Source organism: Herpailurus yagouaroundi, unplaced genomic scaffold, assembly GCF_014898765.1.
Source record: "Herpailurus yagouaroundi ecotype Mexico unplaced genomic scaffold, PumYag 210, whole genome shotgun sequence".
Taxonomy (NCBI): Eukaryota; Metazoa; Chordata; class Mammalia; order Carnivora; family Felidae; genus Herpailurus; species Herpailurus yagouaroundi.
The window spans coordinates 13,637,967-13,653,067 of NW_024412441.1; the positions used below are offsets into that span (position 1 = coordinate 13,637,967).

General features: G+C 41.7%; 2 protein-coding genes across 5 annotated transcripts in view; one reads left to right on the forward strand and one right to left on the reverse strand.

The window, feature by feature from the left end:
* SOCS5 (suppressor of cytokine signaling 5) overlaps positions 1-15,101 on the reverse strand; it is a 129,109-nt gene that overhangs the window by 63,454 nt on the left and 50,554 nt on the right. The window contains exon 1 of one of the 4 annotated variants that reach the window (XM_040453824.1): positions 3,079-3,721. The exons of 1 other annotated variant lie outside the window; for it this stretch is intronic. The gene's annotated coding sequence lies outside the window, so the exon portion shown is untranslated. Of the gene's footprint in view, positions 1-1,886; positions 1,911-2,743; positions 2,947-3,078; positions 3,722-15,101 lie in introns of those variants that run through there. 2 more of the 4 variants (XM_040453822.1, XM_040453827.1) reach the window with 2 other exon arrangements.
* PIGF (phosphatidylinositol glycan anchor biosynthesis class F) overlaps positions 14,787-15,101 on the forward strand; it is a 95,510-nt gene continuing 95,195 nt past the window's right edge. Inside the window, exon 1 of the mRNA XM_040453834.1 lies at positions 14,787-14,822. Within this exon, the coding sequence (XP_040309768.1) occupies positions 14,802-14,822 (21 nt within the window). The 5' untranslated portion in view covers positions 14,787-14,801. The remainder of the gene's footprint in view (positions 14,823-15,101) is intronic.

Below are 15,101 nucleotides of genomic sequence, written 5' to 3' on the forward strand. Positions count from 1 at the left end.
TAGGTACTTTTATTACCCTCACTTTACAGATGAGGAAACCTAGGTACACAGTGGTTAAATCACTTGCCAGAGATCATAATGTTATTAAGCGACTGAGATACAAAGCCAGTCTTTCTCTATTACAACTATGATCGAAGTTATGTGTTCATGATCATCATGTAATTCTATTACTGCTCTTATTTTTAAAGGTATTAAGATCCGTTTTAACATAACCCCCACACTTCCTGAGAATAATTTTCATATAATTTACTTTTAAGATACAGGAGCCTTTTGAATTCTGAAAATCTTGTAAGCAATTTATTTTTAGAATAAAAATGACAGAACACTAACCTGCTCTAAGAAGTCCATCTAATATTTTAATCTAGATGACATGATGATTTGTCTCTTTCCAACGAGAGAGAAATATCAGCACTTCCACTAACAATGCAGCATATTGTTTAAAACTTTTCAATAAAAGCTCATCCAGTTTTACATCATTTCATGTATAAAAGTAGTCAACTCAAACTTCCCCATCCTTAACAGAGAACAACATCACAAATAATCCAAACACCGTTTATAACTGGCACTACAACTCTTTAGAAATAAACAACGTGAATGTGATAATATAGAAAAACCCTGGACGAGAGTCCAGAGACCTGCCCACCCATCCTGGCTCTGTCACTAACTAGTCATCTAGTCCCTTTCACCGCTCTGGGCCTTGGTTTCCTGATCTGTAAAATAATCACCTCCACGGTCTATTCTTCCAGTTCTAAAAGAAATGTGACTCCTGTACATATATCTTTTCTCCAAGCTTCCCATTCCCATTCTACTTAGTTATCATTACACTGCAGGCATTAAACATTATTTTTCCTTAGTTCTACAAAAAGAGAAAACAGCCCATTCTCAACTAAAGTGATAAGGGAAAGCCTTCCGGACCACTAGTTTTCCATAGATGAGTCTCAAGGTGAATAATGTAGAAGCTATTATAATGCTAAAAGGTGTTAGGTTTCAATATTTTAGGCTACTGTTTGGTGTGCCAGTACATTCTCCCTAAGGACAAATAGTAAAATTCAAGGACAATAGGGGGAAAATTTGTAATTATCTATCAGTTATTGAAGAACTAAAAAGGTGCCAAATGAAAATATTAATACTTTTTTGCAAAACATTTTTCTCTGATGAATTACATTACAGGCAATGTATCACCAACAAATTTTCTCAAATATGTTTAAGTACTTCCTAAAAAAAAAAAAAGCTTTCCTTTTTTAAATTGTGAGGAATTAGTAAGATAACATACATATGATTGAGAAAATATTTAAAAGATTAATGATCTAGCTATGCAATTCTTAGCTTCCTCTTCTCAGTGACATGAAGACCCTCAAAGGGGTGCCAGAGGTAGATTCTGTGGACTGCCACTGCCTAATCCTGGTATGCATTTTCTGTGTTCCTTACCCATTCTCAAGAGTGTTATGCAAATACAAGGTTATAAAAATTAAACTAAGGATCTGACATTAATATTCCAACTGTCAGCTCAACCTGATTTCAGTATTGCTTTCTAGAGCTGCTAGCTTACCAGTATCTTTCCAGTACAATACTTAAAGATGACCTTGTAAAGAAACAATTAAAAGCCAGGGAAAGAAAGCGTGCGAATTGAATTACTTAATATTATCTTCTGGAATAAAGTCAGTAGCAAATTCCATATTACCTTCTGGAATAAAGTCAGTAGCAAATTCTAACAGTACAGTCTACTCTAAATGTTAAGTCAGGAAGAAGTAAGCCACCGCTGTAGAATGAGAGACCTGAAGAAAGGATTTTCAGCAGATGTAGAGGCAGCTACAAGAATTTCAAGGTACACTTATAGGCATTTCCAGCAAAGCTAGTAACTGGTAAAACATCAAACACATACATACATTTTGTACATGAAGGATAACTGGCAAGTTCCAGGAGCAAGCCTCCTCTTGGTTGGAATGCCGAAGTAAAATGTCAAAAATCACCTCACGAATCCAATCCCCCAGCCTTTCAAAGTTCGGAAACAAACCGACATGTGTACTTAAAACTGCTTCGTAGCATCCTTCTTTAAATGCAACTCCCTCTCCAGAAAGTCAGTTCGCTTCAGCTATTTGAATGCCCAAATCTCAGCACCGAACGATCGTAGGAGTCCAAGTAGTTGAAGGGTCTTCCAGCAGCCGCCTGCGCACCCCTTTCCACCTCGGGTTAACCCCCCGGAGGTGCTCCAGTCACTTCCCCCATCTAAGCTCCCCAGCTCTCTCTCTCATCTCCCAGTGGACCGCTTCTCGTTGACCTTGAAGACCCCCCGGATCGGAGCCTTGGAGCCCAAGTGACTTAGCCGGTGGCCCGTTCCCCACAGAGCGCGTAACTGCCCCCCTAGTCTCTGGGGCCTCTCACGACCCCGATCGCTAGCGCCCTCCAACTAGCCCTGGACGACCCCCTTCCCCTTAGACACCCAACATCCCTCCAACCAGAAAAACAATTCCTCAGAAACGCTTCGAGAGCCTACTAAGCACAAGCCCCACTACGCATGGCGCGGTCTGCACAGGGCTCGCGGCCCGGACTCGCGGTCCCCCGCCCGCCGTCCTCCTCCCGGCCCGAGGGCCGGCGCTGCCTCTGCCCCGGTGTGGAGGCACCGGCCGGAGGCGGACTGTGCCGGGCGCGGGCACCGGGGAACCGGCAGGCGGCCGCTAACGCTGGCGCGGGGGCCGGGGAGCGGGGGCTGGCCGGGCCAGGCGCGGGCCGCGGGGACACTCACCGGTCGGGGCGCGCGGAGCGGCCTCATTCAGGGGCACCTGCGGCCAGGCGGACGGGCCCGGACGGCGCAGTCACCGAGAAGGCGAGTCCGCCTGCTCGCCCGCCAGTCCCGTCCCGTCTCCTCCGACTGCCTGATCCAGCGCAGTCTCGCTTCCTCAGGAGGGAGCGCGGGGACCCCAGCTCAGCCGGATGCCCCCGCCAGGCCCCCACCCCCTTCCCTGGCCGCCTCCCCCCTTCACCCTTTTCCCCTCCCCCCTCCCCCCAACCCCCACCGGAATGGAAAATACCTCCCGGGGCGGGGGTCGGCGGGGCACGCCTCTTTGAAGGGCAGCCTACCGTGACCAATAGCAGGCGGGGCTCTGGAGGGGCGGGATTTCTAGCGGCCAATCCGGAGGCGTGTAGGTGAAGGCCGAAGGAGGGAGGCAGGGAGCGAGAGGGGGGCTGCCCGGGAGTCAGGGAGGTCCAGCCGTTCGGGTGCGGGCTGTGCGCGGCTGCCATTTTGGAGTCGGGCAGCTGAGAAGGCGGCCGGTCCGGCCCGGGGGAAAGGAAGGAGCCAGTCAGGTAGGAAAGAAGCGGTCACATGGGCTTGAGAGGCGGGGTAAAGAGGGCTGCAGCCCGAGGGGAGGGGTCGGAGGAGGCGAGTCACGGGGGCTGCGAAGAGTCACGTGGTCGGAGAAGGGCCAACGGTGGGCTCGGGGGCGGAAGGTCAACCTGAGTTGGGAGAGGGAAGAAAGCTTTGTCCCTGGCTTAAACTCTGTTAGGGAAAAGGAGAGGAAAAATGATGAATGGAGGCCGTGAGTGCCGGGTCGGAAAATGTGAATGAGTCTCCCTGTCTCCCTCCAGCATGGAGCCACCCAGTTACTAAATTCCAAGATCCACGGAAAACTGGGCACTTCATTTGATTCAAGTAGTCCCATCCCTGCTCCCCTCTGTCACAAGCATGACTCCCAGAACTGGTGGAGGGGTGATGGCCCTCCACTTTTTGCCTGCACTTTACATGGATGGGCCCCCGCCCTAGAAATGGCTGAAAGGGTAGAAGCATAGTTGAGGCATTGTGACGCCAGCAGGACTCTACATCTGGCGTTTTAGAAACCGTGTCGTCATTCACAAATTTACTAAACACTTCTCTGTTGAACATAACCATGATCATGTTCAAACGCCTCCGAACTTAAACAAAAACAAAACAAAACAATTTGCCCATGAGTCCCTGTTCAATTCATGCTTCAAGTACAGGCTAAATTAAATTCCCCGCTAGTCCACTTGAAAGTGCTCCTCTTAAGGCTATCGGTGACATCCATATGGCCAAGTTCAAGGGTCACTTTTTCATTCTTATTTGATCTCCATTGCAGGAAACTCTACGAAGTACATCCCTCTTTAAGCTTTTTCTGCTCCCCAGTGCACCCCTCATCCCAGTTTCCTTGAGACCTTAAACACTCAGATTGTTAACCTTACTAAATCTGTTATCTGTTGGCTCTTTAAGAGAGTCCCAAGAGCTGATCCCCAGTCCTCTCCTCAGTAGGTACCAAGTCATTCTACTGCACACTAGATGACCTAACCATTTTTGATGGCTGAGTGTACCTTTAATGAGGTCCAGATCTGTTTGTCTAAGTGTTTTTGGACATCTCCACCTGAACCTCATTATGACCTGTCTAACTCAGACCTCAGATATGGTCATAAGTCCACAAAATTTGCTGCTTCTCCTCGGCTCCTTATCTTCTTTGATAATGTCATCACCACTCACCCAAGTCCAGAACCAGGAACCTGGGAGTAATCCTCCATGTTACTCCCTCACTGCTGTAAATACCCTCCCTACCCTTTCTAACTTTGTCATGTTGATTATATTTACTGGATGCCCTTTCCTCTATTTCTAGAGGGAATCCACTGCCTCACCTGGGTCACTTATTCATTAGGCCAATATTTACTGAGCACTTTGCCATGTTCCAGGCATTGTTTGAGATACCCAGGATACAGTGGTGAACCAAAGTGCAAGGTTCCTGAATGGGGTGAGACAAACAGTATACGAGTAAACTAATAAATCAACAAGAGTATTCAGGGGGTGATAAGTGCTATAAAGATAAAAAACAAGAAACAAAACAAACAACAACAAAAACCAATAGGGAAACCTGTAAGAACTTCCTAAATATTGTGTATCTCTTCACCTCAAGTCCTCCCCACCCACACCCCATATCTTATCCTTTCTTTTTATTCTCGAAGAGGGAATGGCCCTGATACTTTCACCTGGAGTTTAATTTCATTCCCCTTCATCTGTCATGACTTCCCTCTATATTATAGCTGCCTGAATATGAACCCCTCAACTAGAAGATAAGCTACTTTGAGGGCAGGGATCATACCTTATACATCTTCATGCCTCCACAGTGTGTTGGCTCAGAATAGGTGCTCACAAAATGAGTGTTAAATGGGAAGTTCCCGGACACCCGAATCAGGTTACCACAAAAGCATCTCCAGCCCAAATCAGAATGGGAAGGTCAGTGAACTTAGCTGTTAGAGTGTACTGGCAGTGGTATGTCACGGCAGGGTGGGGTGATGAATGAGATCACCTCCTTTGGTCCCTTCCGGGCCTGGGCTTCCATGATGCTGTGCCCCGTGAGTGGCAGTAGTTGCTTCATAAACACTATTTTACTTGATAGTGCCAAGTACATGTGGACAATTCAAAAGTACTCTTTGTTTCTGATGATGAGCTTTAAACCTAGAGCATTCTGGGTAAATTGCCAGGATAGGCCCTGCAGGAGAAGGTTGCAGTTGCCACTTCACTTTGTATTTCCAGGCCCTTGGGTATTGCACCCCAACAGGGAGCGAGATGTTGCCAGTTCCGTCATAGTCATTGTAATTAAATCCAAGTTCTGGCAAAGGGCAGTGCGTAATTATGAAGTATTATTATGGTTTTTATCATTATTAGGCACCCAGCTGCCCAGCCCAGGAAACCACAGTAGTAAAACACTGAGAAGCCAAGCTCCTCTCCCAGCTGGCATGAATCAAGACCAGGTGTATTGGCACCGGTCTTGCAGCTCCACTCGTCAAGATGAGACCTTCCGTCCCCTCTTTTTGGCAAGATAAAAATTTAAATGAATGGAAAGAGGAAATGTGAAGGACCTTTGCCACCACCTCTGAATCAATTTCTTTTTTCCCCATCTACCCAGAATGGTCTCATCTATGATTTATTGTGTAAATCTTTTACAACTTTATCCTTGACCTGCTAGCTTCCTAAACATTATCCCACAACGTCTACTGAGGATATATTAGGGTGGGATATAAAGAGCAGAAAACTGTTTCTACTTTCAGAAAATTTATGATATGGTCTAATTCAGAAAGTATAGTTAGGCTTAACAAGACATCTGCCTTCTGTTGAGCACCTACTCAATACCAAACTGGGCACTTTCAGATGTGCTCTCTGACTTAATTCCTTCCACCCTGCAAAGTGGATTTCGTTATCCTCATTTTCATCAAGGTATCAAAGACTTAGTAAATAACAGAACTGTGATTCCAACAGAAATATACAGATTTGGTGATTATATACTCATGGTGGATGTGTCCACACTGGTAGATGAATATAGGTGTCAGATTTCACCTCTTTCTACCAAATTAAAAAAAATTTTTTTTTTTTTTGTACAAAGTAGATTTTAAGTTGAGCACTTTAAGGACAATTCAGAAGTGATGCTGAGGGAATGGTGCCAAATGAAGAAGCCAAATTGGCCATAAGTCTAAGATCAATCAATAAGGAGAGATTTCTTGTTCAGCAATGTCATATTGTATTCTTCAAGTACTTTTATTGTCTCAGCTACTCCAAATGCGGAAGTCAACCCCAGTCGTACAAGGGTGGGCTGATGAGAGAGGAGGGTATTTTAGGTAGGGAATATGGATTTGAATGGAGAACTCCGAAATGGCCCATAAATTGACATATCTAGTACTGGCTTCTGGAACAGCCAGTGTGTTGTACCAGGCAGTTTGCCTTTATATTTAGTACTGTTTTTTTTTTTTTTTTAAGGGATTGAAGATTTCAATAAAATCTTTGAGACCTGTATGCCCTTGTAACCACTACCATAATCATGAAATAGAACATTTCCATCATCCCTAGAAGTTCTTTCTTGCCCCTTTTCCATAGGAATTTTAATACAGTTTGCATTTTGATGACTCTAAAGTTTAGATCTCCAGCTTCAATCTTGCTTTCTAAGTCTAGGCCCATATTTTTAGCTACCTTTGACATATCTACCTGGATGTTGCAAACAGGCACCTCAAACCAAACATGACTGAAAGATAAAACAGACAGTGCTTATTTTTGCTACAAGAAAACCCCATCTCCAATTCCCTTCTGAAATCATTTTTCTGTATTCTTCAATTTGGTTGAGATAATCATCTACCAAGTCACATAAGCTAGAAATTTTTAAAAATAATCTTTACTCCTCCCTCTCTTACACCTCCCCAGGAGTGAGTCTTACTCACACATTTTTAAATCAGTCCTTTGCATTTCCAGTATCCTCATTCAGACACTTACCCTGCTTGCACGATCACCAAAAAACTCCTAACTTATTTGTTCATGCTCCAATTCATCCACCAATCTGCCACTTTAATTTTGTTTTGAAAACCCAGATCTGACTGTTTCAATCCTTTGCTTTCAGGGACTGCCCAACTGCATAAAAATGGCACTGAAAATCTTTAACAATATGGTCCAACTTCCCCATCTGGACTGCTCTGTTCTTTGCCACATTTTCATTCTACTGTGCTTTTCATCAGATATGATTCTGAAACGTGCCTCCTCCTCCACCTGAAAACTCCTGCTTAGCTTTCAGAGCCCCATTTATATGACTTTTCTTCATGAAACCTTCCCAGACCGCTCCAGATAAAAATAGTCTCTCTCTTTTACACTTGACCTCCCATACCATGTTGCACATGCATTTATCACACTGAATAGACCGAGTGGTGAAATAGAAGAGAGCTGAGTCAGAAGATCTGAGTCTGACTTAAAAATCTCATTCATTGCTTGCTGTGTTATGCAAAGCAAATGACATAACTTCTCTGAGCCTCAATGATTTTATCTGTGAAATGGTAATAACAACTAGAATAATATCCTACTTCATAGGACTCTTGTGATCAAATCATCATAAATGTGAACACGATTTGCAGTAATCAGATAATAGATATTAAAATTACAAAGCTGTATCTTCTCATGGGTTTTGTACTTCTTGAGTACCAAACCAACATCTGGTCATCCACCTGACACAGTGCATGGCCTTCTCGTTGCCTAGATTGGTTTATGATAATTTATCATTTTTGGTAGGATCATATTCTCTCAATTAACTATCAATTCTACTTTCTACAGTGTTTCTTCCAAAGCCAATCAGGACATCCTTATTTCTTTTTATAATTGTTCATTGCTTTTTCAATTAAATAAAAGCTCATTAAAAGGTCTCTAAGGAAATGAAATAAATACTGTATTCACGATTAATGTTAAATGCCTTCATTTATTTAACAGAAACTTTTAAGAGCCATTATGTGCCCAACCCTGTTCTAAGCCCTTGTTATAGATGGAAAATAAGAAACTTCACAGAACTTACATTATAGTGGGGACAATAAGCACAAACCAACAAGTAAGATGTTAATCTATACAGTTAAAGGTGCCACAAATAGAAGAGCATTGAGGGTGCAGCTGATGTAACTGGAATGGTCAGAGAAGGCCTCTCTGAGAAAGTGGTGTAGAGTATCAGTGATGACAAGGAGGCAGCCATACAAAAAGAAGGGGAAATAGCCTTCCAGGTGAAGGGAAGAGCACAGACAGAGGCCCTGAGGCAGGAGCAAAGTAGATGAAAGAATAAAAGGCGGCCTGTGTGGAGTAGAGGAAGTGAGGGGCAGTGGTAGGAGGCTAAGTCAAAGAAGCAGACAGGGGCCAGATCATGTAGGGCTTGGAAGGGCAGGTAAAGAGTTAAATTTTTATTCTAATTGTGATAGGAAACCACTGAAGGGTTGTAAGTAGGAGTGTGATGTGATGTGATTTAGTTTTTAAAAGATAACCCTAACTGTGAATGGAGAATACATTCTGGGGGTGGTAGGAGAGCAGATTGGAAGGTAGACAAATTGTTTTAGTCCAGAGCAGAGCTGTTGGTGGTCTGGATTAGGGTGGTAGTGCTAAGGATGGTAAAGAGTAGTAGGTTTGGGAGTATGTTTGGCAGTAGGACTGACAAGTCTTACTGATGGATTTAATGACACCAATTGGGGGCAAAACATTAAAGATGGTTCAGGAGTATAATCTAAGCCAAGCCATTAGGTGGAAGAAAGCTCAGTTTACTGAGTCCACAGGGCACCTGTGGGGACTCCGTGCTAGGCTCTGAGAATACAAAGCTCAGTGAATAAGACAAAGTCCTTGGCCTCAAAAAGCTCACAGTCTAGTGGAGAGGACTGCCTCCCACCCCAGGAGGACTTCTGTAGGAGGTTTTAAGCACAATTACAGAGCCATGGAGAGGTTATGAAAGCATCAAGAAGGACTGCCCTAGCCCAGTCTAGCCAAGTGAGCCAGGAGTCCTGTCTTCTTGTGAAAATTACCAGGGGACTTTCTCAACACTTGTGAATATGTGCAGTAATCCTCACTCCAGTTTAGCTGAGCTCTTTATGAATGAAGTATAATAGCTGTCTGCAGCATCTTCCAGGATCTCTGATTTGTTACTTCTTTTAAGAGGAGAGGAAAGAGATACAGAAAAAGAGTAAGGATGCTAAAGATTGGGCCAAGAGGCAAGATGTTTAGCTAACAAGTATGAGAGTCCATACGGTCTAGGCTTCTGCTGTGCAGCCCCCTACTCAAACCTACCAACAGTATGCCCTTGGTTGAGGATAGATTCAGGATGTTTTGTTTGGTTTTGTTTTGATTTTAATTGCAACTGCAGCTTTTATGAAATGACCGTATGACTCCCGAATGACTTTTCTCAAGCTTGTTTTCATTTTGGTATTTATTTAATAACTTCTGTTTGACCAACTGACACATTCACATTTCAAAAATCCAAAGAAGAAGGTATGTAATGAATAGTCTTCTCTTTTCCTGCGTGCCCCCAGTTCGCTACCCCCACCCACCCTGGTAGGTACAGATGACTATCCTGATTTTTCTACGTATCCTTCTAGTGTTTCTTCATGCAGATACAAGCAATTCTTACATTTCTTCTCTTCCTGCTTCTTACACAAGAGGTGGCCTACTTTATCCTCTGATCTGGATCTTGTTTTTCCCTCTAACAATGTATCTTGGAGATCGTTCCTATCAGTACTAGGAGAGCTTCCTCATTCTTTTACACAGCTGCATGGCATTACACTGCAAGATCTGTCATAGTTGATTTAACTATTCCCCTATTGATGAATCCTTGGGCTGTGCCAATCTTTGCTATCTATTACAAACAGTGCTATAATGGATAACCCGGCACATATGTCTACAGGTATAGCCTTAGGATAAATCCTCAGGAGTCTTACAAATACTTTAATAAAATGTTCTAAAAGAATGTTCTGAGATAGTGTGACTGGGTTGCCAAATTAGAACCTCAGCTTTCCAGGCATTAATTCTCACATTCCATCAAGAGTAGTTCCTCATTCTTCAGCCTGTAAATTGTATCTTTGTATTTTTCCCAATAAGGAATTTAAAAAATATGTAATTGGCCTCTCCTACAACCAACAATAGTTGGCATGATATTTTAAAAAAGAAGAAAAAAGACTAAAATTTGGTTGGATTGTGCTCCAGTTAGTGAATTGCAAGCTCTAGAAAATGCTTGAGTTTTCTTAAATTTTTAATGTTTATTTTTGAGACAGAGAGTGCGAGCAAGGGAGGGGCAGAGAGAAAGATGGAGACCCAGAATCCAAAGCAGGCTCCAGACTCTAGGCTGTCAGCACAGAGCCCCATGTGGGGTTCGAACACACAAACTGTGAGATCATGACTTGAGCTGAAGTCAGATACTTAACTGACTGGGCCACCCAGGTGAATTTTCTTAATTCAATACACAGAAGCATCTGTAGAATGAGGTCTCAGATGGAGATGATAGGTTTGGAGTTGAGAACTTGCAAGATGTACCCTGCTTCAACCAGCTCTTAGTGCTACCCCAGCTTTAGGGCCAAATACTCCTTGGCCATTTTTTATTGGCATCTTTTTATTTCTTTTCTTTTTAAATTAATCTTTATTTTTGTGACAGAGAGAGAGAGAGAGAGAGAGAGAGAGAGAGAGTGAGAGAGTGAGCAGGGAGGGGCAGAAAGAGAGGGAGACAGAATCTGAAGCAGACTCCAGGGTCTGAGCTGAAAGCACAGATCCTGATACAGGCTCGAATTCATGAACCATGAGATCATGACCTGAGCTGATGTTGGACGCTTAACTGACTGAGCCACCCAGGCTCCCCTACCATCTCTTTTCATTTCTCTTAGTAATTCTTCATTTTTCCATAGTTGCTTTTGGAAAATAGGTTTAAGGTCTTGGTGAAACATATAGGCTTTGGTAAATGTGCTTTATAACTAGGCCATCTAAAGTAAGTATGCTATTTTTATAATACCCCCCCAAGACTTTTTTTCTTATTTATTATATTCCAGGTATATGGGACCAGGATGGAAAAATCCTAGGGCACTTAATCTACCTGAAATCTTTGGGAGAACATATATAGATGCAGAAATATGCACAAGTGATGTGGGCCTTAAAAAAAACAACAACCCATATATATATCTGAAGAAATTAGACTACCGTATTACTATCATTATTAGAAAATAAAATTATCTTTCCACGTAGTGCTTCTCTTTAGTTTGGTTCCATGTATGTGGAGGTGTTTTGTTTTTGTATAATATAGCATGAGAGAGAGTGTTAAAAATAAACCATGAAGTTGACAAGTTACAGCAAATAGCCATCCAGAAAGCTTTTCTTAACTCTAAAGCTCTTTCCCTTAGGAATGACAAAACCTACAAATTGTAGAACTGTCTAGTCTCTGTGAAGAGCACCTAGCTCCAGCTCTGGTTGAAATTATCTTACATTTTTAAAATGTCTCACATAAAAATTCTACAGTCTTCCTTTTGGCCATTACTTTTTCCCCTTAGCTGGTAAGACGTGGGGTCTCTCTTTTAGATGTAATCAGAACTATTCCTCCCTCCCCATCCTGCCACTGCTGTAGCCTCTTCTTCTTCTTCCTTTCCTCCTCCTCCTTCTTTTTTCTTCTTTTCACATTTATTCTTCCATAAAAAAGTTATGACACTTGTCAACTTTTAAAAACTTCTGTTTGGATTTTGGTTGGCGTTGAGTTTTCCAGGTAGACAATTGTATCATCTGTAAATAATAGTAAATCTCATTCATATTTTTGTTCCTTTTGTATCAGCAGAATTCCTTCTTAAGTGAAAAATAATACTTGCTGACATTATTTGTGCATCTGATCCCTGAGTATCTGTACAGAACATCCATTCAACTAACCACCCTCTCATTTTGTTCTGGGGACTATGGTCCTCCCTTACTCTTAGTCCCTGGGCTTGGGGAAAAGAATGATGTCTCCACCCCCCTGCTTCAGAAGTGTAACATATGACCTTAGTCTAGGTCATCTAGTATATCCTATTCCTCCGACCACAGTAATCCATTCTAGACTTACTAGAAAGTTGGTTCTGAATTTGAACCTAGAGGCAAGTACTCCATGGAGTGGCTTGCATCCATATTGGCTACATGAAGAGACACCTTGCCCAAGAATGAAGCCAATATTGAATATGCTGAATTGAGAAATGGAGAGAGAGAAATGAAGTCCTAGGTCACCCTGTTTGAACCTTAGAGCAAGCTTCACCTGAACCAGAACCTCTAAATTATTCAGTTACGTGAACCAATAAATTTACCTTTTAAATTAAGTTAGTTTGGATTACATTTTTCATCTTTGGCATGCAAAGGATTTTTAGTTGATGCAATATCTTCTAACAAAATTAGGCAAATTAAACTCCTGTTGTTTCCATGGTTTGACAGATTACATGATTTCCCCTGCTAATAATTCTCAGATTCCTGAGAATCTCGCACTTGGAGTGACTCTACCGTTGCAGCATACCCTTCTAAATACCAAGCCAGAGTCCTCCTCCCCTTCCCCCAAGGACTCCTCCAGTTCTGTGCTTAAACCCAGCCCGCTGGTGAAGTTAAAGAAGGAAGGGAACAGATGGCAACCTGATTCATACTGCTTTTATAGGGAATTAAGCCAATTTATTTGGGGGGTCAATTTCAGTTCAGTTCAGCAATGAATGAAGTTGTTTGAATCCATTTTTGGTTCAGGTCTATAATCATCTGCAGTAATCCCAAGTTCTTCACATGGGAAAAATACTTGCGGGGGGGGGGGGGGTAATGTTTGTTCCAGTTTGAGAGAACTATGTAACACGGAATCAAGTTGCACCTGTCTTATTAGGCCTTCTGTGCTAAAAGAGGTAGCATATGGGCAGGACAGGGAGGCGATTAATAGTATACTTAATACTAAAATAATCAGCCTAGACTTTTTCCATAATAAGCAGTGTTATAAAATCTACTCTTTGGATTTGCTTTTAATATTTCCAGTCCACATCACAGCACACTTTGAAATATCATATCACATATGGCCAAATTATTAGAATATAGTTTGAAACATTTTGCCTCTTTTAGAGGAACATGCATTTTATAGGTAAAACATTTATGGTCTCTGTTTGAGAATTATTTCTGATTAGACTGTATTCTGTCAGTATCTTGAGGTGCTAAAACTCAGTGAGCAGTTTTCTGGAAAAATGTTATTGAAAACCTAGGCTCAGCATAGGGAATGTAGTCAATGTATAGTAATAGCGGTGTATGGTGACAGATGGTAGCTACACTTGTGGGGAGTACAGCATAATGTATAAACTTGTCAAATCACTGTGTTGCACACCTGAAACTAATATAACATTGTGTATCGACTATACTTCAATTAAAAAAAAATCTAGGCTCAGAATAGTCACAGGACCATTTTTCAATTGCTTCAGGTAATCTAATGGATATGTTCTGATAGGAAACATTTTTTGTTTCATTGCTTCCATAATAAATACATATATATTTATATGTAATACATAAAAATAACTAAATAAGTGAGATTTCACAACACAAAATGTTCAGCTTGTTCCAAAATATTTTTTTGTTAGTTGATTGTATGCAAACAAAAAGAATGACAGATGCCATCCGTATACAATTTATGAAGACACCTCTTGCTTCTGCATGTGTAAGGAGGACATCGGATTTGACAAGGTGCAAAGAGATGTCTTACAGATGGTACACACGAGGCCCATGAGGACAGGTCTTCCCAAACGAATGGAGCTGTGAAAGCAGTTGTCATGTGCACGTCTGTCACACCTGTTCTACAGAGAAATTCCCACTTGTAAATATGGTCTTCAAAATCAGAGCCCAAGGCTGGCTGAGCTTAGTTTAGTTTTCGATTAGTTTGAGAGAGACTACAACTACTAAAATGGATTTCATATCTTTCTGTGACTCTTCTTTGACTTATGCATTTCACTGACATTGTGTTTTTTAACGTTAAAGCTTAAGATTAAAATTCTTTTACTTGGTCCTCAAAGAAATAGCCGTAATTTATCTTATAACATTAAATTCATTGGCAATGTGCTTTGGAGGGAATAATTTGTGTTCTGCAAAAGGGCTTGGATATACAGAATTTCAATGGTTCAAATGATGTAATTTTCTATAATATTTAGCCTGCCATTTTTAGTTTGGTATTTGTATAATAGGAGATTTCGAAGAAAAAGCTAAAGAGAGGCTAATTTGCTTGGTTAGTGCTTCTGTTCTTTTGTTCTTTTAGAATCTAAAATTAACCAACATCTGCAGTGTCAACAAGGACTCCATATGGCATTCAAGTTTGTACTTTTCCTAAATAATGCATTTGAGGCAATATAATCTGAGAGGAATTCTGAGGTGATAATGAGTAGAATTGTATATACCACTTTACGGTTTCAAAGTGATTTAACAACTAGGACCTTGTTTGGTCCTCACAATGATGTTAAGAGGCAAGGAGATCAGGTGTTTCTTATTTTTGTTGAACAGATGAGAAGATCGAGGTCCAAAGTATTGAGGAGAAATGGCCGTAATCACAAACCTGGTGAGTAGCAGCATGAGAAGGAAACCCAAGCCATCTGGTATCTAATCCAGTGTCCTCTCTACCATATTACTAGGACCACATTATTGACACCCCATGTTAAAATAGCACATTTCCAAAATAATAGACCCCATAACTCTGTAGGAAAATAAAAAGAACTTAATACTAGAAAGTAAATAACAAACATGCGTATTTGGTTTTCCAGAGTTTAATGGATTTCGTTTGTTCAGTTAACAGATGATTTCCACAGAAGTTCTTGTACTTGTGTGATTTCTTATTTTA